The sequence below is a fragment of the Poromitra crassiceps genome (genome assembly GCF_964638095.1).
Source record: "Poromitra crassiceps genome assembly, chromosome: 2".
Classification (NCBI taxonomy): Eukaryota; Metazoa; Chordata; class Actinopteri; order Beryciformes; family Melamphaidae; genus Poromitra; species Poromitra crassiceps.
In genome coordinates, this window is record NC_139624.1 from 62,325,979 (window position 1) to 62,350,996 (window position 25,018).

The 25,018-nt window shown below is 43.6% G+C and overlaps 1 protein-coding gene across 1 annotated transcript in view; it reads left to right on the forward strand.

Moving 5' to 3' along the window:
• The first annotated feature begins 16,499 nt into the window (after positions 1-16,499).
• The window catches only part of slc22a17 (solute carrier family 22 member 17), a 56,940-nt gene continuing 48,421 nt past the window's right edge, over positions 16,500-25,018 (forward strand). Inside the window, 3 exon segments of the mRNA XM_083654668.1 lie at positions 16,500-17,059; positions 24,026-24,210; positions 24,212-24,578. Of these exon segments, the coding sequence (XP_083510794.1) occupies positions 24,098-24,210; positions 24,212-24,578 (480 nt within the window). The 5' untranslated portion in view covers positions 16,500-17,059; positions 24,026-24,097.

Below are 25,018 nucleotides of genomic sequence, written 5' to 3' on the forward strand. Positions count from 1 at the left end.
GCGGAAAAGGAAGTGACGGTGGCAGGAGAGGCGTGCTGTACCGGAAGCCCTGGAAAAAAGCTAGGGCTGTTCCAGAGTAAATTTTTCAAATAAAAATAGACTGGGTTCCCAGATTGATCCACAGGTGAAGTACCAGGACAGCTAGCCTGACAGATAGGGCCCAAGTTAGTCTATGTTTAGGTTCCAGCCTAGTTATGTTTTGTTATTTTCTTGTAATTCTCTTTGAGTCATTTTGTACCATTTGAGTATTTTTGGGTATTTTTCTTTTTTGTAACTTACAACTTATCAACCTGTGAAAAATGCCTGGTTCCCAACAATAAAAACTCCTGTGGTGAATTCTGAACCTGCCTCAGCCTTGCTTCCTTTCTTTGACCCACTCGCTCACCATCTTAACAAGGGCAATGTTGCATATAGGAAAAACCTGTAGTTCTATATACTGTATTGGTTCTAAAAGGCAGCAACATGGTGCTCCATGGTAGACCTGTTTGAACTCTCCAGAGCCATTACCTAAAGAAAATGTATTATTCACGTGTGAATATCTGTTTAAATATTCAATGTGTTCCTAATGATGATGTTTTATGATTGGCCTTGCTAGTAAAAGCTGTGGCTTACCCATTAGCTCCATGAAGCTTGCACATCAATGCCACACTCCCCATTTTTATTTTGACAGATCGTTTTAATTCATTCATTTACGGCAGTCTGGTGAAAGGATTAACAAGTAGGCAACTGTAAAAATGTAGAAATCAAAATAGAAGGTTGATTTTCTTGGACCCCCCCCCCCCCCCCCCCATATTACACGTTTAATTGTTGAATGCCCCAACCCCCCCCCACCCCCATGTTACACGTTTAATTGTTGAATGCACTCAATATAAGTTTTAGGATCACTAAATACTTGTAATTTGTTAGCAAAGAAGCTTAGTTTGTACAAACCATTCTAAGTGCTCTGCAAGACTGCAACTGACTTGAGTTGGGATTATACAGCCACCTTAGACATGTTTCAGTCCAGCAGGTGGAGCTAGAGAGCTGCCTTTAGTTGCCTCTTTTCTTTCCTTTTTGTTGTTGTTGCAATTGTACAAAACAAACCTGGCAATAAACAGATTCAATACATCTTGGTTGGTACAAAGAGATTGGAGGATCAGTTATAAACATCTCAAAGTGCAGGATACAAAGATACAATTTACAAGGTATAAAAATACAAAAACTCATAAGGATAGACAATAAAAATAAATAAATACATTAAATGACAAGAAAAAATAAATACATAATCTACATCAGGGGGGATTTTGGTTATAATTTATCTAATTCAGTGGTGAAATATTTAAAAATGTTCATGTAGCTTATGTGCTTTTATTCCTTGTATTAGCTCTAGGAATTTTTTAAGTACAAATTAATTTAGGAAAACAAATTTGGGTTATGATTTCAGGATTCTGTTCTCATAGATAAAGAATTTAGACATAGAAGTACATTACAACAGAGTTCATAATTTTTGTTTTGCAAGATCATACCAAATGTTATATCGTCTCTAGAGATAGAGTCTGGAAATGTTGAGATGTTTGGTTTTATCCATTTGTGCATGTCGAGCCAGAATGTATGAGAGAGTTGCTTTTACTTACTGCCGAGCTGTGTGCTCACCAAAACAGAGATCCAGGATCCTTCTGCAGTTTCTGCCAGCCACTATGCTGGGATTAAATAGCCACTGACACTGTAGAGCAGGGGTGGGCAACATTTTTTTCCTGAGGGCCATACTGACTTACATCAAGTAAGCGAAGGGCCACACATTGGAGATTATACGTACCTGCCAACACTCCTGATTTTCACCAGAGTCTCCCTATTTTTAACCCTCATGTTGTGATTGGTAATTTCTTGTTAATCTCCTGATATAATAGTGATACAAATCCAATGGCTGTAGCAGATGAGATTTATTAACATAATTCTGCCTTTTAATTAGTTTTTGGGAGTCGTTTTGTTTTTCTTTGAGTCCGGCCCTGGGGCCGGATTTTGCCCCAGGCCCCAGGGCCGCAAGAAATGACTGTAGAACAGTAATTTCTTACACATGAGATTACTTTTAGCCTTTTAGTCATAAAGATTATTGAAAGATAGCCTATTCCATATTCCAGACTGAAATGTTATAACAGAAGTGGAGTATTGGCCAGAATGACATGAACAGTTGGACACTATTCTGCGGGTATCTTGCATGTTGCGTTCAGGCACTGTAATCTTTTTTTTTCTTTGCAATTCCACCGCGGGCCACACAGAGGGCGCCCATTTTGCCCATGTGTGCTGTAGAGTGTAGAGTTCAATTTATTCTCGGATGTTCAAGACAATGCTAAATAAGTTTGCCTAAAACCGACAGTCACTTCACTTGACTGGAGTTGACTAATAAAGTAGTGAAAGTGGATGGCAAGTTAGTCTGTAACCTCACCTCACCCTGCCTGAAGCAGCTGCTAATCCAAAAAGAATGTCATTAATTAATACACAGGACAAGATGTTACTATCCCTTGTGCCAAAATCCAAGGAAAAACACATTTAGAAGCCCAATCCAGAATAAAACAAGCTAACAGGCTAACAAACTAATAAACAAGACACAAATCACCAGTTACCTACCCTAGCCAACAGCAGTATGAAGCATGTCATTGGGGTTTTCAAGTGGGCACCTTCCTTCACCGACGTTTCGTTAAGTTAGGCCCACGACACCTCAAGAAGGCTTAACGGTGTAATCCAGCGTCCTGGAAACACCCCCCTCCATGCTACCACCGCACAACTGCATATTACCTCACTATCTAAGCCTAGCTATCCAGGTCGATTCGGTATGACATTCCTGACTACACCACCACTGTCAATGATTCAGCCCTGTTGATGCGGACCGTTAATCATGACCAACAACAAACAATCCCTAACTACACCACCACTGTCAATGATTCAGCCCTGTTGATGCGGACCGTTAATCATGACCAACAAACAATCCCTAACTACACCACCACCGTCAATGATTCAGCCCTGTTGATGCGGACCGTTAATCATGACCAACAACAAACAATCCCTAACTACACCACCACTGTCAATGATTCAGCCCTGTTGATGCGGACCGTTAATCATGACCAACAACAAACAATCAATCTGACCTTAGCGAGCTCCCCAGCTAGCATGTTTCCTCCTTATCCACAGCCATTCACTTGCTCGTTCTGCTGCCTGAGACATGTTGCTAACCGCAAGTTTCAGGCTCCGTCCCCGAATGCCCAACTCAGTTAGTAAGGCAATAACGGACTTTGCCACAAAACCACGGCAGCCCACCTCTACAGGCCGCACTCGAGCCCTCCAACCTCGCTGCTCTGCCTCTGCTGCCATTTCAGCATACCTAGCTTTCTTGCGCTCATAAGCCTCCTCAACTCGATCTTCCCACGGGACTGTGAGTTCGATAAAATAAACTCTCTTCTCTACCTCAGACCACAGTAACAAGTCCGGACGTAGCCGGGTGCTAACTATATATGCTGGGATGACTAGCTGTTCATTCAAGTCAACCCTCATTTCCCAGGCTCCACCTACACTTAGCTGCCCTAACTTGTGCCTGACCTTAATTGGTCTAATCTTTTCTCCCTCACGTACAAATTTGATCTGTCTATTCTCTTTGCTAGCAACTAGAGAATTTACTTCTAGCCGCTTTTCCTCAACTGCAGCTGCCAAACATTTCAACACCTGGTTGTGACGCCAGGTGTATCGCCCCTGGGAGAGACTGACCTTACACCCTGACAGTATATGCCTCAATGTACATACACTAGAACACAACGGGCAGGCACCATCCTCGCCCAACCACTGATTTAAGTTCTGGGGAGATGGCAGCACATCATAAGTAGCCCCTAGAATAAATCTAATTCTGCTGGCCTCCATGCTCCACAACTCTCTCCACTTCAACTTTCTCTTCTCTACACTCTCCCAGTTCACCCACTGTCCTTGCTTTGCCTGCGACACTGCCTTAGTACATCTTACTGCCTCCTCTTGCCTATGTACTTCTTCAACTACCATCTTCCTCTTTTCTATTACTGATGCCTTGTTCCACACAGGTTTCCCTATGCACAACCCTAAGCCTCCACGCCCATGCTGCACCTGACCTATGATATCCCTGTGTCTAAGAGCTGACTGTGCTTGCTGTACTGCCTCCTTTGGGTTCCACTTCCTCCCTGTTTTAACTGTGGGCGCTACACTCCTAACCACTGGGTCCTTTGACTGAGTCAGAGTCATTTATTAGACTGTGTTTCAATGGAGAGTTTAGTGTCTCACCATAGTCAAAATGTTGTTTCAGAGATTTTTCTCTCTGCAAAGAATGACATTCTGGAACACTGAGTCCTTTACATTTTTGGCCTGACATGATTAAAATCTTGTTACAATATATTGGCATAAAATAGTAAAAAAGAAAAAAAGGAGTGCAGTAGAATAAACTCAGATTCCAAGATTCCAAACATTACAATTGACCAATAGTGAAAAGGTCGAAAGGTCAGAGGGACCGGGGACCCCCAGGGGTCCGCGTAAACGTTTTTAGGAAAATAAAAGCAAAAGCTTCATAGTTCAATGAAAATATTTTATGCTTTAAATCTAAAATGGTTCATGGATTACATTCTAATCTAACAAACCAGAATGAACAAAATCACAAATCAGAATGAGGGGGTCCCTGGTATATTTTCTATCTTGTAAGGGGTCCTTGGCTGAAAACATTTGAGAACCTCTGATCTAGACAACATTTCTGTGAGCCTAGAGTGATTGTGTAAGAGGAAAATGAGCTATTGGAGAGAGAAGGGATTTGTAAATGTTCATTTAGTAGTGTGTGTGTGTATATATATACTGTATATACTGTATAGTATATATGTATATATATATATATATATATATATGCCTATAAATACATACACACACACACACACACACACACACACACACACACACACACACACACACACACACACACACACACACACATACATACATACATACATATAATGTTAAATAGGCCACCTAAGCTTTGAAACATTGCAAAGTTTACATACTGTGCTAATGTACAGTATATAGAGAATTATCTTTATTCTACTAAAGGTTATCCTGCATACTTCATTACAATATGTAAATAAACAAAACAAAAACAGAAAATAGAAATAAAAAAACAGAATATACAAAAAAATACTTTTAATACAGCTTGACAAGCTCAAATAAAAGGCACTCTCTCGTAACGGACAAGCCCGTCTTTTATTGTCACACGAACACCACAATACATGCATGCGGCCACAACACACACTCATGCTGGCCGGTGAAAAGTGTCCTCTGCATTTAACCCATCCAGGCATGTCCTTTCCTCCGGGGGGCAGGCCAGGAGCAGTGCTCGCTTTCTCGTACAGCGCCCGGGGACCAACTTCGGATGTTGTCGTCACTGGTCGGATGACGATGACGATCTGATCTTCTGCATGTTTTTAGTGGGGGGGTTATATACGGAAGAACCCCCTGGGGGGAGCACGGGGAGAACATGCAAACTCCACACAGAGAGAAAGGCCCTTACGACGAGATACCCCACCTGGGCAGTAGGCACTGAAGATATGGGGGGGAACACAACCACAGCGCCCACAGTGTCCCAGGCGAGAATCGAACTCAGGACCTTCTGACTGTGAGGCGACAGCGCTACCGACTGCGCCACCGTACCCCCACGGTACGTTTTTATTTATTTATTTATCTATTTATCTATTTATTTATTTATTTATTTATTTATTTATTTATTTATTTATTTATTTATTTATTTATTTATTTATTTATTTATTTATTTGACAGCGACAATGGACAGGCAGAAACTGTCCTGGAATTAGCTAGAAAGCTAAATTTCAACTGTAGTCCCTGGGTCCCTAGATGATACAATGACCATCAAAAACACAATAAAACATAGTTACACTTACAGTGTATTCCGGTACATATACCTATACAATTATTGTACATAAGCATAAATTACAACGGATACAAAATTAGATAAAAAGGTGCACTGCTTGGTATCAGGGTGATCACATGATTGTTGGGATTTCAGCCATTTGTAAAGTTAGGGCTTTGTCTGATACTGGGAGTAGTTCCAGATGTTTGGAGCTCTAATGGAAAAAGCTGTTCATCCAAATTCAATGCATTGTACTGCACAGTTAGTTGCCTCTGGTGTAGGCTCTTGTTTGTCTGACGTCTGAACACAGTGAAACAAAGTCTTTCAGGGGAGGAGGAGCAAGATTATGGATAATTTTGTACATTAAACAGTTTGCGTAATTGACAAAATTATCAAAAGTCCGCAGATTATACTGGAAATTATATGACAGTGGTGATACCTAGCCTTGCTTGTGATCTGTATGAGGCAGGAAATGTCAAGTGTAATGATTCAATGGTGATTATGTCACATGATGTGTATCAAGCTATGCATAAGCTGATAGCAAAGCAAGTGGCCTGGACCACATCACGGCTGAACATCTGAAATTTGCCAGTCCAAAGAGGACTGCTCCTCTCCTTGCTTTCTGTTTTACTGGTTTTATGTTCCATGGTTCACCACCAGACACTATGCTGTCTGTTCTCCTAATGCCCGTTATCAAGGACAAAGCTGGTAAAGTAGCCTAGATAACTACAGGCCCATAGCCTTAGCCATCATCATCATCAGTATATAAATGGGAGCTGGGACTCTGTCTGGTTCTCTGGTTCTCTGTCCCACTGTGATGTCATAAATCCCACTGACATCATCAGTGATGTCATAAATCCCACTGTGACATCATCAGTGATGTCATAAATCCCACTGTGACATCATCAGTGATGTCATCAATCCCACTGATGACATCATTTATATTTATATATATCTATATCTATGTATAGCCGTTTTCACACACAGATCGTGCAAAATTGCAGTTCAGAAGGCCCGCAAAGCCGGCAGCCTCGTCACAGAAATTGCTTTCACACACAGGCCAGCAGCACCACCACATTCCCGTCCTGCGGTGTGCTTTCAGGCAACAGCCACCGCTCCCGGGTTGAAATGGGGTTTGAACCATTAGCGAGAAGGGCATGACGTAAACATAAAGCATCGCCGCCTAGTGTGATGTGTAACATACGCGCCGGGCAGCTTCAAAACAAACAACATGGCGATCGACACAAATGCTCTGGTTTTGATAGCTGTTCTGCAAAAGCAAGCAAAGTTAATAACATTCCTATTCCACGTGATGTGCAGAATGGTGGCTACCTGGAGGCAAAGGGAAGCCACGTTAGAAGAGAACCAGAAAAGAAGCAGGGAGCAGTTCAAGAAAGGAAGGCGCGCGAGGCTTAAACTCCGCAAGCGGAAACGTGCGATTCTTCTGGCACAATGTGGGCTGATCACAGAAAGAAGAATGTGGAGAAGAGACAGACCACACGGGCCCGTGTTCTGGGCTAATGTCCTCAACCATTTCGATGAAGATGAGTGGCGGGGTCATTTTCGTATGTCACAAGATACTTTTGGCTTTATTTTTGAACTCATTGAGCCACACCTGAGGCGCAGGACAACAAACTGGCGACAGGCTCTGGAACCTCGGCTTCGACTTGCCGTTGCTTTGTGGTGGTATGCTACCCCATGTGAATATCGATCCATTAGTTGCCTTTTTGGCATCGGTGTCTCCGCTGTGTGTGTGTTGGTACACCAAGTTACCAGAGCATTGAAGACTGTACTCTTTAACCGGTTTATTGACCTGCCGAGTGGTGCTCGTCTTCAGGAGGCAATTGACGCATTTGCGAACCAGGGCCAGGGCTACCCACAGTGTGCTGGTGCCATCGATGGCACACATATTCCCATCATCGCCCCCCAAGTCGACGCACCAGCCTACAATCGGAAGGGCTGGCACTCCATTGTCCTACAAGCTGTTGTTGACCACAAATGCTGGTAAGGATCAGGGTCTGTGGTACATTTTCAGCCTTGCAAACATTGTACATAGCCACATTTAAACACTATTTATGTCTTGTATTAACCCAGTGAGCACAAAACGTTTTTTCAACATTGATTTTTAGTTTAAATCTGGGTGATATTGGGTTTGAACATCTAAGACCTAATTTCACCCTCTTTTCAACCGGCTAAAATGCGGTTACAACGTCAACGTGTAAAAAAACACAATTTGGTTAATCATGTTGTTAAAACATTTGTTGTAGCTTGGAATAGAGACAATATTGATAGTGTGTGAATTGGCATTTGTCCAATTTATTGTGTAACAGAGTTGAAATCTGGTCTACACGAAAACTACATTTCAACGCATTTTATGTCACATGAAATATCATAAATATGGGACTATATTGGCTATGTGGTGCCAGCAAAAAGCTTACAGGACACAACTATGGTTAATAGTTTAGCGCAACACTGAATAAAAATAAATAATGAATTGAGTTCCTGCAGCAACGCACATGCGCAAGTAGGCTACTTAGTCGCTAGCTACTAGCTGTGACTGACTAGACCAAAGCAAGTCTGCACCAGTCTGCACCAAGTGCGGAACGAGGTGCTCTGGGCACACTATCGTTGCATCAGCCTATAAACTGCGCCCAGCGCAGCGCAGATCAGTGGGCGTGGACCAGCCCACTCGATATCTTGGTGTCGGCGCTACACGCAGCCTTAAGCATTACAATCACGCCTTTTAAGCGTAAAATTATGCACAGTCTGCTCATTGGGGAAGTGCAGTAAACGAGTCACAAGCTTGCCTTTTAAGCTCCAATTCCACGGAGCGATTCAGTAAAGCCAGACAAGCCAAGCGCTCTGCCTGCCCCCCCTCCCTTCATCCCGTCTGTCTGTCTCCATATATAGGCTATTATTCCATATTATTATGCTTCTCAAACAAAGGGTTCAAGTAAAGTGTTTTTATTTCAAAGATAAATCAAAAAAGTAATGAACAAAGCCATTAAAAAATGAAAAAAAATAGTTAAAAAGTAAAAAATGACCAAAAATAGTACAAAAAAGTAAATGCTTTAAAAGATAAAAATGATCAAAAGCACTTTTATAAAAAGGTACAAAAATTAGATAATAAAATAAGTCTGTAGTGCAAAGCAGACGCTGACGCCACTCTCTCTCTAGAGGACACTAGTGCAAAGGACATGCAAGGACTATGTGCGCAAAATGGCAATACAGTCTTGTGCTAGCTGTTGTCAGTCCAGCTGCTGGAGGAAGCAGGTGGCTCGAAAGACTCGTATGAGTCATCCGCATGGCGCCGGTATTGTTGCAGAGGGAAATACTGCCTTTGGGGGGTGTGAGCGTGGTGCTGCCAGGAAGGAGATGGACCTGGGTTCTGCTGGACTGGCACTGGCTGGCGTGAAACCAGGTCCTGCAGGATTGAGTTCTGTTCCTGCATCTCGTGCTGCATGTCCCGGAACATTTCTTTGAATGTGCTCACATCCTCTGCACGCTGCTGGGCAAGCTCTGCCTTCTGCTGCTCTTTGCGGGCCGCTTGTTGTTGCTCCCGGAGGCGCTCTCTCTCCTGCTCCTCACGGTCCAACCCGGCCCACAGCTCCTTCATCTCCTTCGCCAGGACACAGGCAGGCAAACAAACACAACAAAACAATAGAGGGGCATGTTAGGATTTCCCCTGCATTATAAAGCTTGGTTTAGCTCATTTTGTCTAGGTTTTGTCTAAGGTTTTTGGGGTGTTTATTATCTGTTGGCTACAGTATGTGCTCTGGCTGTTTGTAAACTGGTCTGGTACCCAGCCAAGCCCTCCACAAGGTAACACCCACCATTAATCACTACCACTACAATAACAACAATATCAACAACAATAACACGTTTTAACATTTTACCTGATTCATCAGAATCAACGCCTCTACTGCTGGGTCGACTGCTGGGCCTGGGCGTGCTGGGTCTGGCTCCGTCACTGTCTCGGGCTCAGGGCTGCAGGACGGTGACGCATCTCGAGCGAGTTGAGGCTCATCTGGCTCCTCCATGTTGCTGACTAATGCAACCGGGTTTGCAGAGTGGCTTGTCCCCCAGATTGTTTGGCATAAATCGAAATATGGCCAATCCAAGCGACCACGACCACTTCTTCCATTGTGGTCGTTAACTTGATGATATTTTTTCCTCAAGTTTTTTAATTTGCTCGTGACCTGAGTCTGTTACGAGCAAAGCCGCGCTGTTGCAATTCTTTCGACAGCCTCTCCAATAACGGGCCGTCCTTCACTGTCCCGGTTATGTGTCTGTTGATTTGATCTTCGGCCCTGAGAGTCAGGAGCAGCCGGACTTCGCTGTCGCCCCAATTTCCAGACATGTTCTTGTTCTTGTTCGTGAGTTATTATGGTAGCTACGAGACAAGTTAGCTGAAGACTGATGCTGCTTGCACACAGTCCTGCTTGTTAAATCCCAGTGGGTCGCGCTGTGGTGACGTATGTTGTTTACGACGCGCACAGCCCGCGTCATCAGGATGTCACGCCCATTCGCACCTCTTTTCCGGCTTGCCGCTCCGACGCTTTCAAGTGGAGGCGGGTTGCCTGGTAACGCGGCGCTGAGACTAGGTCCACTGGCGGAACAAAAGGCGTACAACAATTACCCACCAACACGCATTCACAACTTTCCTATTTTCCGTGCATTTTGCGGCTTTCAAGGCCGGTGTGAAAGCGCCTAACATCTCTCTCTCTCTCTCTCTCTCTCTCTCTCTCTCTCTCTCTCTCTCTCTATATATATATATATATATATACGGTATATATATAATTTTGTTTTTGAAAACCATGATTTAAGTCAGAAAACCAGTGGGAGCAGGTGCCTCTGACATCGCTCAGAGAAATTAATCACTGTATTAATCATCATATATATCAGTGGCAGCTCCTGAGCTTGAACATTTTCTGTTGTTTTTTTCTTTTTTCTTTTGCAGTTTGAAGACAGATTTAGAGGAATATCTAATTTTAATTTAGCATTAGGATTAGACTGTTGTGATATTATTCAGTTTTAACCATCAATTATTGTTCCTTTTCTCATTATTTCATTTCTCAGAGTAAATACTGTATATTTATTTCGAGATTTCTGTCAATTATTATTATTATTATTATTATTACTAGTGCAGTGCCTGTTCCCCCTTCCCCCCGCACACACTGCACTCTGTCAGGTCCCCCTAAGCGCAGTCCCCAAGTTTGAAGTCGATCCGACAAACGGTTCTCGAGATACGCAAAGGACAGACATACAGACAGTCCTGGAATAAGTCCAAATTGCATGAAATGTGGCACCGCACTCCATCGGGTCCGAGCAGCGCACTCCCCAAGTTTGAAGTCAATCGAACAAATGTTTCTCGAGATAAACTGCTTTTTGTGTTGCCAGTAGGTGGCATGGGAAATTGCAAGATTTGCAAGAAATTCAGTGCTGCACTACTTCGAGTTCCCAGGAGCACACTCCCCAAGTTTAAAGTCAATTGGATGAACGGTTCTCAAGATAAACCACTTTTTGCGTTGCCAGTAGGTGGTGCTCTGCCGAATTGCACAAAATTCGGCACTGCTCTATGTCAGGTTCCCAACAGCACACTCCCCAAGTTTGAAGTCGATCAGATGAATGACTATTGAGATAAACCGCTTTTTGTGTTGCCATTAGGTGGTGCTATGCCAAATTGCACGGAATTCAGCTCCCTGCACTCTGTTGAGTGCCCCTAAGCGCACTCCCCGAGTTTGAAGTTTGAAGTCGATCAGATGAACGGCTATGGAGATAAAGCGCTTTTTGTGTTGCCAGTAGGTGGCGCTATGCCAAATTGCACATAATTCAGCTCTCTGCACTTCCTTGAGTCCCCCTAAGCGCGCTCCTCGAGTTTGAAGTCGATCGGACGAACGGTTCTTGAGATAAACCACTTTTTGTGTGGCCAATAGGTGGCGCTGTGCCGAATTGCACAAAATTCCGCACTGTGTCGAGTTCCTATCAGCGCACTCCCCAAAGTCGAAGTCGATCGGACGAACGGTTCTTGAGATAAACAGCATTTTTATGTTGCCAGTAGGTGGCGCTCAGACCTGCTCTCAGTCACTACACTGTAGTGTAGTGTAGTGACTGAGAGCAGGTCTGAGAGCAGGTCACCTGGAGGCTGGGTTTACCCAGGCTAGGTGGCGCTATGCTGAATTGCATGAAAACAGGGCACTGCACCATAGGGCACACTCCCAAAGTTTGAAGTCGATCCGACCAATGGTTCTCGATGGCATGCAGCAGATGATGCTCATCCATAAGCAGTGGTGGAAATCAGAATCAGAATCAGAATCAGAATGACTTTAATGATCCCCGAGGGGAAATTGGGACAAGTTACAGTAGCTCACTCACAGAACACACATAGCATAAAATAAACAGTAGTAATTAGGGGTGTCACGATACACTCAGTTCACGATACGATACGTATCACGATACTGGGTTCACGATAACGATACGATACGATACGATTTTAACAATATTTTTTTAAACTTGAATAATGACAATATATGACTGGAAAAGTAGTATTTTATTTGAAATGCACAAATACAAAACATGCTGTTGTGGGAAATTGTTATTACAATAACAACTAGAAAAAACATGAGATTGGAGATAAGGCTTATCTTGAAATAGAATGAGTTACACCGTCACTTAGATTTACTTTGAACTAAAAGGTTTCTCAGCAGTATAAATTCTCATTATGCATCTTCAGTTTTTCTTCAAACTCAAACAACAAGACTTTTCTTAATCTATTTTTTATGCATCTTCAGTTTTTCCTGTCAAGTAAACAGTTTTGCCAGAAACTCAATTGAATGGTTTCTCTCCTGTATAACTTCTCATGTGTCTCTTCAGAGACTTGTTCAACTGAACTACTTTCCACACATTGAACTTCAACAAACAAAGACGTTTCTTAGTCTTTTTTTTTTTTTTTTTTTTTTTTTTTTTTTTTTTGCGATATGAGATTTCATCTCAACGATACATATCGTGACGTTTTACTATCGCGAAATTTCGTGGGACGATATATTGTGACACCCCTAGTAGTAATGCAATGCAAATGCAATATTAAGCAATAAGCAGAAAAACACAACATAGCATAGAATAACTAGTAAATGCGCTAGAAGCAAAAAATAAGTAGAATGTCTAAGTAGCAAAATACAAATTACGTCGAGTAAGTATACATTCCGTGTCAATTGTCATTATTGCACCCTGGACTATATTAAGTCGGCTTGCCCTATACGTTACACGTGGCTCAGCCAGGCACAGTTATCGGCTGGCTCAGTCTCAGGGAGACTGAGCGTCTCTGAGGTGCTCTTTTAAGAGAGGCATTAAATAGACCAATGGCCACAGGCAGGAATGATTTCCTGTGCCTCTCCGTATTGCATCTAGGTGGAATCAGTCTCTCACTGAACGTACTCCTGTGTTTGACTAGCACGCCGTGGAGTGGGTGCGAGTCATTGTTCATGATGGAGCGAAGCCTGGACAACGTTCTCTTCTCTGACACCGCAGTCAGAGAGCCCAGATCCAGCCCCACAATGTCCCTGGCCTTACGGATCAGTTTGTTGAGTCTGTTGGCATCCGCTGCCTTCAGCCTGCTGCCCCAGCACACAATAGCATACAGGAAGGCACTAGCCACTACCGACTCATAGAACATCCTCAGCATGGTCCGGCAGACGTTGAAGGACCTCAGCCGTCTCAGAAAGTAAAGACGGCTTTGCCCCTTCTTGTAGAGTGCATCAGAGTTCTTAGCCCAGTCTAGTTTATTGTCAATGTACACTCCAAGGTACTTGTAATCCTCAACTATGTCAACACTGACCTCGTGGATTGAAACAGGGGTCACCGGAGCCTTGACCCTCCTTAGGTCCACCACTAGCTCCTTTGTTTTTGACACGTTGAGCTGCAGGTGGTTCAGCTCAAACCATGAGACAAAGTTGGCCACCACATCCCGATACTCATCATCGTCGCCATCTCTGATACATCCCACTATCGCAGAGTCGTCAGAGAACTTCTGAAGGTGGCAAGACTCTGTCTGGTAGGTGAAGTCCGTGGTGTAGATGGTGAAGAAGAAGGGAGAGAAGACCGTCCCCTGTGGTGCTCCCGTATTGCTGACCACTCTGTCTGACACAGTTCTGCAGGCGCACATACTGTGGTCTGCCAGACAGGTAGTCCACAATCCAGGCCACCAGGTGGGCATCCACTCGCATCGCTGTCAGCTTCTCACCCAGTAGAGCCGGCCTGATGGTGTTGAAAGCACTGGAGAAGTCAAAGAACATGACTCTCACAGTGCTGGCCGGGTTGTCAAGGTGGGCGTAGGCGCGGTTGGTAAGGTAGTAAAGTACCTGTAGTAAAGTAAAGTAAAGTCAAGTAAAGTAAAATGGCCAGGTTTTACTCTGGGAACCCTACTTACACAGGATGGGGGTATCCGGAAGTGGCGTGGCCCTAGAGGATATTATTTCTGAATGACAGACTTGATGACACCCCCCTAATTTACTCACATCAAAGTAAACACAGGGTCGTTGATAGGGTCGTTGAGAGTGAAGACCCTGTGTTTACTTTCTCAGTTAGTGTCAACGACCCTACTTAAAGGGGGACTAACCCCCCAGATATGTAACAAAATGGCATGCTGCTTGATTTGAAAAAACATATGGGAAAAACCAAGAAATGACGTCTCCTCTTGTCTCACTATACTCTTTGGCTGTGCTCAGCTCAGGATTTTTTTTCCAGAAATCGACGCCATGACAGTTTCCCCGCAGTTTCCCCAAAACATCACAAGACAAAGTTATGAGAGCTACAAAATCTTTATAAATATCAACAACTAGCCAACGCTGGTGGCCTGTATGGAAACAGCGTTGCTCAAAATGGTTGAAAGTTATATCAATTTGGTCATTCAGTGGCGAACTAGAAATTGACTCCATTGACTCCCATGTATGTGTATGTAGTCTATTGTAAGTATCGTTAAAAGAGCCTGCTGACGCGAGACTCGTTATCGCAGCACAGCACAACAGTCAGGACAAACCCCCTGCTCTCAACACGCTCATGTAATCACAATGGGAGATTTCTCTACGTTATTCCCTTGTCCAACTTGTCATATACACCGCCATGAAGTCCCTTTTTAATTTTCGTTTCTCCCTTTTTCGTGATTCTTGTCAAAAAGTGTAGTCCACCTCTGCGTTTTCCTCTCGAGCGCAGAGCAGAGCTGCAGGCACAATCAGTGTCTGAAATTGGATACAGGATTGCGGGAATCCCGCATCTGTTTGCGCAAACTGCTGCATACGACTGGACAAGCCGCTTGTCACAGACAGGCGGGCAGAGCGTCAGTGCAGCAGCAGCAGCTCAGTAGCCTATAAGTCGGAGGTGAGTGTCACTTCACCATGCCTTCTCCTCCCCGTCAAAAGTGAACCAGGAAAATACATTTTAGGCTGTAGGCTGCTTTTGTGAAAAAGGGGCACAGAAGAGTCCTCCTCTCTCTCTCCTCTCTACACAATCAAAGTGGTTGAGTGGTTCTCAATGTGGGGTCCGGTGACCACCAGTGGTCCTTGAGAAGATTCCAGGATTCTCTGTTATCTCTCAACCTAATATATATGGAATTCTGGACAAAATCATATCTAGGCTACATTAAAAAAAATAAAAAAATCAGATTTGCCTCTGAGAGGCCAAATCTCATCATATGGGCGTCCATTGCCCCAATGTGAACTAAATTAGGACTCCTTAGTGTTTTTCCATCTTGCCTACTTTTATAGGGCATAGGACTTTGGAGATGCACCGAGATGCACGTGCTAATCCCACCGTGATGTCACAATGTACCAAATCTCCCATTCATTTGAGGGCAAAAAAAGCAGTGTTCAACCCATAGAGGGCACTTATGCAGCTGAAAATGATACAAATGGTACAATGGTAACAGTTTGGTCTCAAATGTGGAAATTTTGACCAGAATTCTTTACACAACACCCCCAAAGTCATATATATTGGTTAAAAGCTGAAAAAAAGTGTTTTGGGGGTCAGTTACACTTTAAAGCTGTTGCTTAGGGCTTGAAGGAGCGCAGAACTGAAGACAAATGTATTAATATTGAATGTGTTTCATGTCCGAATCGCACGAAAACAGGGCACTGCACTCCGTCAGGTCGCCATCAGCGCATTCCCCAAGTTTGAAGTCGATCCGATCACCGGTTCTCGAGATATGCGAAGGACAGAGAATTGAGGTGCGTGCCACAGCCTGCCATTACCACTAGGAGGATTGTGTCTCTCTAGAAACCATAGAGAAACTTTACAGTAGTACCAAAGAGTATAGAAGGCAAGAGAAGAAGTGCCATTACCATTTTCTTTTTGGACAACAGTGCTGCCGCCATTTTGGCCTGAAAATGCCTCCTTGCACCAATAGGACAACAGCGCAGACCCATGATACCCAATCAGAGAGTAGGGCAGAGTATGGCGAATGTTGCAAAGAAATGTCGTGCTCCCCATGTTGCAATGCTTCTTTCAGTACGCACAGTGAGGGGACGTCGCCTCTACGATTTCATCCGATCTTTCCCGAAGTCCGCCAGAACAGCTCACACACCCTCCTCGGGAAGAGTCTGGTGACGCGAGGTTACAATGCAGTTGAGTTTTCCACGCTCTCTTTGTCCCAGACTGGCTGTATTGACGACGCCTTTCCCTTTAAGATGATGTCGGAAATAATTATGTGTTATTTAATTATTTTGTGTAGACAGAAACTTGGAGCGAGCAATGAATAAACGTTAGAAACCAGCGAGGGCAGCAGGAGTCTAGCATGCCATCAAGCTATGTAGTAGCCGGAGCATCGCATCACAGTGTCGGCTAGCGTTAACGTGTCTGTTCGGGGCTAACAGGAGTCCTGTGTCCTTGCTATGTCAAAGGCATCACTTGTGTTTTTTCACAGGCAGTAACGCACGCAACACAGTATCTGGGACTCGGGACAGACATGTCAGTTGATATTGGACTAATAGACAAAGCAGACTGGAACCGAGACGCAGAGGAGATGCAGTAAAAGGGGATTCAATGCGGTGAAATCGGGCTCAATTTTGAACTCCTCTCCAATCTATCACCTCCTTCACCCCGATATGTTTGGGATATCTGGGAGAGACGCCGGGCAGTAGGATTTCGACACACATCCAACAATATTTGAAAGGGGTAAGTGACATTTCAGCTCTGTTTTTAAAGCCAGGCGACAACGTTGCATCAGCTGTGTCGGAGCAGGTGTGTGTGTGTGTGTGTGTGTGTGTGTGTGTGTGTGTGTGTGTGTGTCTCTGCCTGTCTGTCCCCAGCAGCTGTCTTCACCACATCTTTATTTAGCATAATTTTGGTGTTAATTATATTGGAAAGGGTAAGGCACAAGCGGCGACTCTTATTCCCTCCACGTCTGTAGTTTCCCCGGTGTGAAACAAACCTGTTATGTAACCCTTTGGGATTCCTTTTGCAAATTGTAAAGACTTCCTGGCCCTGTGCAAGGAAAACACAGCCACACGCAGCTAAAGCCAGGGGCACCATGTGGAAAGCACAGGGTGTTCACATTCCAGACACAGTGCAGAGTGCAGCTTATTATAGCAAAGACCAGGCAGCTCTTTCAATAAGCACACAAAAATCACGGAGGATTTCCTTTCCTGTTTCTTTCAGACATTGTTTTTGTATTCCTTTTGTGTGGATCTGTTATTAAACCTCCCGGTCATTGAGGGATTACAGGGGGTAATTTCACTACTATTGATTATTTTTTACATCATATAGGGTTCATTCTCTCCACCCACAGAATAGACAGCTATACAATTATGTGTTGGATTATATCTAATAATGATAACAGTCTTGCACTGGGGCACTGGGACTTATTATCTAATGGGGAAATGTGTGGCCTTTATCAATTTGGGGGTTCTTGACTTGAGAATTTTGTGTTAGACCTATTACCCAACAGATAACATTCAGTATTTCATAAACTAGGGGGTCTGACTGACTCTGGACCCAAAATGACCGGTGTACCTGTTTCTGGTGGGTCCCTACCAACTTGACCCATCTTGAACTCACAAGCCTGAGTCCCAGGATGGCACTAACAACTTTACTCCCAGATTCAGAAAGTTGAAGAACATCTCATTTGACTGAACTCTGCTTTTTCTGTGGATGGGGGGAAAAGTAGGTTGTGTAAATATTAGCAGTACGTCTGGTGACACTGATTTTATGTATACCTATGTTGTTCAGTATGAATCCCTGGCCAGGTTTTTGTTGAATATTTGGAATAGTGTAGCCCCCAAGTGGTTCCCACTACACTAAGGTGACCAGATTTCTCAGATGAAAATGGGGGACATTTTCTGGTCCGCTAGGGGGGCCCAGGGGGGGCCATGCCCCCCCGGCTTTTAGAAAATTGTGTACATTTTACAGTAAAATGCATAAATCTGGTGCACTTTGAGAGCAAAAGTAAGAGGCTAGATCTATGAAGAACTTTGTGATTTTGAAACAATTGAAAAAGAAGCAGTTTACAATGGTTACTAGTTATCTGGCACAATTGACCACAAATTAGACAGCCTAGGTAATTCATGGGAAATAGGCTACTGGCGCATTGTGTAGAGTGGCAGGAAGAGAGGGACAACTTCTCTCTTTGACCTCACCAACTGGTGGATAATTTATTTACACAAAACAAAAACATTACAGTAGTGATTTATTACCTCAGTAAACACTTTCCTTGAGTTTAGGGTGTCGCTCACCAGTTTCAAGTATTCAATGGCCACATGACCATATTAACTGCTAATTTAATATTAAATGCTGACAAAATAATTTAAAAAATCATGTTAATACTAAAAGGCAATTTTAAAAATTAAAATATGACCTATTGTGTTTAATTTAAACCAGGGGTTATCAAAGTTTTGATGGCTGAAGGCCAATTTAGGGAACAGTAGGCTAATGACTAGATAACAATGATCCATCGCCAAGCATGTTAAAAATTGTAATTTTTTTCAATGGAGTTTGGTGTACATAAAAACGTTACTGACTTCTCTGCAAAAACGTTTTGAGTTAGTTACTGCACTTACTTACCAGATAGTTTTACTGTACTTTTAACTATTCAAAACAACTGGGATGGATAACCCGCTGAATGGGGTCCGGTAAACAAGGACGGTAGCAAAAGCAGCAAGCAGACTCCGCCTCTCGTTCGCCACCTCTGGGGCTTCAGTTGCGCGCGGCTGGGTCCTGGGAAAACCACGGCACGGGCAGAGGGAGGACATCTACTCTGTGATCTACTCTGTCACACACAGGCAGCACTTTGCACAACGTGCACAATGACAGGCTTTTGTGGTGCCGCAAATGCTCTGTTATCGAGTTTCTTGCCAGTATTATTATTTGACTTTGTGGCCAAAATCGGGGACATTTTCGGGGACAGCTCCAGCCGGGGACAGAGCACCGAAATCGGGGACTGTCCCCGAAAATCGGGGACGTCTGGTCACCCTACACTACACTAGCCCAAATAGTCTAGTGTGGTTCCCAAACTGTGGTCCGTGGACCACCCGTGGGGCTCCGTCTGGTGGTTCGCCAGAGAATTGCATTTTTATTTTTTATTTTTTTTACACACAACAGTTTTTACATAATACACATTAACCCTGAGGAGTAGCCGCATTGGGCCAATTTTTGGAAATATCGTGGTTTGGGAAATATCACAATTTTGAACATTTACTTTCAGAGGCTGCAGCAGGCTCAGTTTTAAAGCCAGAGTGAAGTTTCTGGTATCACATCAAACTAGAAGACATAAGGAATCAATTTGTACCAACCATGTCATAGTTTGTCAGGAAGGTAGCTAAATAAGACTCCAAAGTTAGGCTACATTTTGCAGACGAAAATAAACATTTTCAAAGGGGTCCTCTTTTTCACAGCCTAATGTTGGTGTAACGGCGTTGTGTAGGTGGTACTTGCAGCAACCCATGTTAAGGGCTTGCCCAAGGGTGGATTAGAACTGCTGACCTTCGGCTTACTGGACACGCTAACCACTGCACCAAGAGAGCTAGCTCCCTTGGCGGAGCTGATTAATGTGCCTTTATACTGGGGGAGTGAGTTTAACCAACCTACTTGCTACCACTCGGGACTCACAAGGACTCACATTCATTCGGTTACACTGACAGGTGTGTATGTGTGTCCGTTTTGAACCAGCTAGTAGCCTTATAGAGACACTGCGGAGCGCATCATCATTCAGAAACCACGCCCAATATGGGGGAAAACAAAAACTCCCCCCCAATCCTGGCATTCTCCTATGTCACGTGTTGCACACAAAGATCATATATACGGAAGATAAACACTCCAACTTACTTCCTTGACAGCTAGATCCACATTTTTCTTCTTGCCAATTCTCAATGGCTTCCTTGTTTTGCTCAGGAGTACAAAAAAACTTTAATTGCAGATTTTTTTTACATTTGTTGTCCGCGCAGCCCACCACACAACAGCTTTTAGCTATGTTTAATTCAAGGAAAATGATGCTGGTGTATGGAAGTAAATGGAGTGCTTTCCCCCGTGATGGGCTGCTGATGCGTGATGGCTGCGTGATGTTTGCGAAAAAACAATGAAATCTCAGTGAAATCACCCATTATTTTAGTTTTCACAAATGGGATAAAAGTTTCACAAATCAGATAGTGAGTGAATACCATAAGGTTTATTTTCAGATGTGGAGGGAAGTCAGATTTGACCTCAAATCCACGATGCCGCCATTTTTACTTTTCATTTCATTGTTTTTTTGCATCTACCGCATAAAACCAGGTCCAGTTCAAAGACCATTACATTTACACATTTCAAATCTGGGCTAGATCACCAAGGAGATCCTAGACTCTCACCAAAAAACACTTTGAGATTTGTGAAAATGTTATCCTATCTGTGAAAATGGAAAAATGGAAGATTTAATTGTTTTCCCCCATCTATACAGCATAAAACCAGGTACAGTTCAAAGACCATTACACTTACACATTTCAAATCTGTTCTAGATTTCCAAGAGGACCATTAGACTCTCATCAAGAAACACTTTGAGATTTGTGAAAATTGTATCCTATCTGTGAAAATGGAAAAATGGAAGATTTCATTGTTTTTCCCCATCTAGACTGCATAAAACCAGGTCTAGTTCAAAGACCATTACACTTATACTTTTCAAATCTGTTCTAGATTACCAAGGGGACCCTACACTCTCACCAAAAAATAGTTTAAGATTTGTGAAAGTTTTATCATGGTATGAGCACACTTGAACATTAGACTAGGCAGGAATGGCGGCTATTTTGGATTTGAGGCCAAATCTGACTTCCCTCCACATCTGACAATAAACCTTATGGTATTCACTCACTATGTGAGAAATGTCATGCTTTTTTGAAGCAGTTGCACAAGTGTTATAAGCACATTTGTACATTAGACCTGGGGGAATGACTGCCATCTTGGATTTGAGGCCAAATCCGCCTTCCCTCCACATCTGACAATAAACCTTATGGTATTCACTCACTATAGCCCCTTCTAAACATGCAGTGGAATCCGGATTATAACCAGCTCCTAGCCGGTTGGCCTGCATGTTTAGAAACAATTAGCCGGCTTATGCGCACTGAGCACTCCCGCGAGTGCGGATCATGACCATCTGAGCCCCTAGTATAGGATCCGCATTATTGGAAAAGCGGCTGTTTAACACTGGCAGCTCATGATCCGGATCATGTAGCTGTTATGTCTGAGTGGGTGGTGGGTGGTGGCACTTTACAAACCATTAATGTCCCAGTGATCATTATTTTCATGAATGGACGTAGCGTTAGTTACATGGCTGGATTATTTGGAAGAGAGACAATTTAGGTGAGTAAACAAGTAAAAGTTGAATCGTTTCTTTGTCCCCCATCTGCCAGTTTAAGTTTAAAAATGCAACAAGGAGATGATAGCCTACTACTAGAGTTGCGCGATCTTGACCTCGGTCAGATCGTCAATCGCCACCCTTTGACATCGCCAATACACGATGTCGATGCTAGCGGGACTTACCCAGCTATCGTCATTGCCTGCTTACTGCTGCTTGCTGGTAATGTTAATCCCATGTCAGAAAAAGTCTCCAGATTTGTCGCTAACGTTAGTCTCTTCTGAGAAAGATTGTCTCCAGGAGGGTCTAAAAAGTTGTCTCGAGTTGGATGCAGCCAAGTATTGTGAGCCAGCCACTCCAGTGTTGTGACTGTGAGCGTCCAAGCTAACACAGCTGTGGAGAGGAGCTGACTGACTGACAGCCTATATCAAGACATAGGCCTAGCCTAACTTTTGTGGGGAGAAATAAATGGAAAACTAGTCAGATATGACTTGAATGCCACTTGTAAAATAAATCACCCACAGTGATTGGCGACGGTGCGACCACTATTTTGACTGGGCGGCTTTTGGCTGAAGTAACAAAGGCAAGCGCTCATTTTTGGCACATTGCCACCCCTCGTTATTGCCTGAATGGTCGGAATGGATCCTCCGTTAAAACGGCATGTTTTTGAATGGAGTTTGGTTACAGATTCGCTAAAGCTGTTTCCATATCACATTTCTTGTTATCGATACACGCTACCGCACCCTCTCCCCCCGCCCACTGGCAGAGAGAATACGGACCATTTCCAGCTGTTTCTAAACACAGACTCCTCATGTCTAGAAAGGTAAAACCGGAAACTATCCTGCTCTGGGCTGGCTAGCCGGACATGATCCAGACTTCATGTTTAGAAGAGGCTTATGTGAGAAACTTAATGCTTCTCTGAAAAGGTGCACAATTTTTATAAGCACATTTGTACATTGGACTCGGGGAAATGGTGGCCATCTTGGATTTGCGGTCAAATCCGCCTTCCCTCCGCATCTGACAATAAACCTTATGGTATTCACTCACTATGTGAGAAATGTCGTGCTTTTTAAAAGAAGTGCACAATTGTTATAAGCACATTTGTACATTAGACCTGGGAAAATGGTGGCCATCTTGGAATTTTGGTCAAATCTGACTTCCCTCCCAATCTGAAAATAAACCCTCACTATGTGTGAAATTTCACATTTCTTTCAAAAAGTGCACAATTATGGCTCACCAGTCTGGTCTTTCATGGACCCCTTGCTTGGGATCCCACGCGCAATATCTTTTACAAGCACAAGCACCTTATGCGACTGGTAACACTATGTTGTAATGTTGTATGTTTTTTTGTTTGTTTGTTTTGTTTTTCTTTTCTTTCCTCTGTCTGAGTTTTTTTTTCTTGTTTGTGTAAAAAAAAAAAAAAGTGCACAATTATTGTGCTTATCCGCTCTACTAGTAGTGGTACTTGGACAGAAAAGTTTGGGAACCCCTGGTGTAGCCCATCTGTCAAGTGACCCAAATAAGTCCCCTGTTACTCAGGAATTCTGTCGCATATCTGCTATGAAATGCAAGGTTAATGTGAACTTTCATGTTAGTGTCAGAAGTCGTGTATACACTCCAGCAGACAGCACCACATAACTGGCATATCTAGTGAAAACAATTTTCTAAAACGCAAGATTTTGATTTGTATTTTTACCACGTGCGCGTGGTCAAGATAAGGTGTTTTGGGGGTGAGTCAGGCATTAATTTATTCATTCATTCATTCAGTTAGTCAGGAATGGATAACGTGATGTTGTCATCAGTGATGATGTCATCTATGATGTTATCAGTGCCAAACTTGGGATGTTGAAATGGTAATGATGTCATCAGGATCAGTGATGATGTCATCAGTGATGTGATGTCATCAGTGCCAAACTGAGTGCAGGTTAGTCACTAGATAGTTCATGTTAAGCATATTCACAAAACAAATGCTTGTCTCATTCTATACAGTATATATATTTGACAGATTTATAGAAGTTTGGCTTGCAGATGGAAAATGATGAGGGTTTTGCAATTATATATATATATATATATATATATATATATATATATATATATATATATATATATATATATATATATATATATATATAATTTATATGTCAAACAAACCTTTTACACTCTCAAAATTCTAAACCTTTGTGTGTCACATTTTGTTGGTCGTTGTATCAAAAGATTAAGCAATACTTAGTGGGACTTTCAACATACTTCAATCTTATATTCAATATATAGTATATTGTGTATTTAAACAGTAAAATAATGCAATATCATTTTTTCTTCCGCAGAGCTTTTCCCATATCTGCCTTCCTCCACCTGGGGAGCGACACCACCACACCTCCTTCCCCCGCCCCACCCCAATGATGACATCACCGGACTCACCGCCTCTGGTCTCCCCGTCCCCGTGCCCCGCCCCCCCTCCGTCCCTGCCCTCGTCCCCGGCGCCCTCGTCCCCGGCACCCTCATCCTCCTCGCTCCCCCCCCCCCCCCTCGCTGCCTCCCACGGGCGAGGTGATGGTGCTGGCTCTGGGGAGGAAGAAGCAGAGGGTGCTGATCGCCCTCTCCATCCTGCCCAACCTCTTCCTGGCCTTCCTGCTCTCCTCGGACCCCCTCATCACCCTCTCCCCGCCCCACCACTGCCGCCTGCCGGGGCTCTCGCCGGCGTCCCCCCAGGTGTTGAACGCCTCCCTGCCCTGGGAGAAGGGCGAGCGGCCCAGCGACAGCGGGGGGCCGTCCCAGTGTAAGCAGTACGTCAACGGCAGCCAGTCGGCCGTGGTGGACTGTGAGGCCGGCTGGGACTACAACATCACAGAGGGGCTGAGGAACAACATCGTTACTGAGGTAAAGACCCAGCCTGGGATCTTTTCAGCACACTAATTATGGTTTTCCTATTCGTGTTTTGGCTTTCTATGGGACCTTCTTTGTTTACATACGGATTAAGGGTTGAGCCTTTTAAAATGCTAAAAGATTTCTCACTGTTTCTTTTTTTTTACCGTATTTATCCACTAGACTAGGCTTTTGCTGATCATCCACTCTTTTTCAGCAACTGCCCTGCGACACATTCACACAGCTACACACATTTGCAATTGTGAGACTAGAGATGAAACGGTATGAAAATGTCATATCACAATTATAGTGACCAAAATTATCATGGTTATCAGTACTATTGTTATTGTTAAAATGTTCTGAAAATGTTCAAAAAGTACTGATGCACTCACTGAAATCATTTCACCAAGGCGTCTGGGTCCGGGAGACTGTCGCTAACTTTGGTTGATGATGGA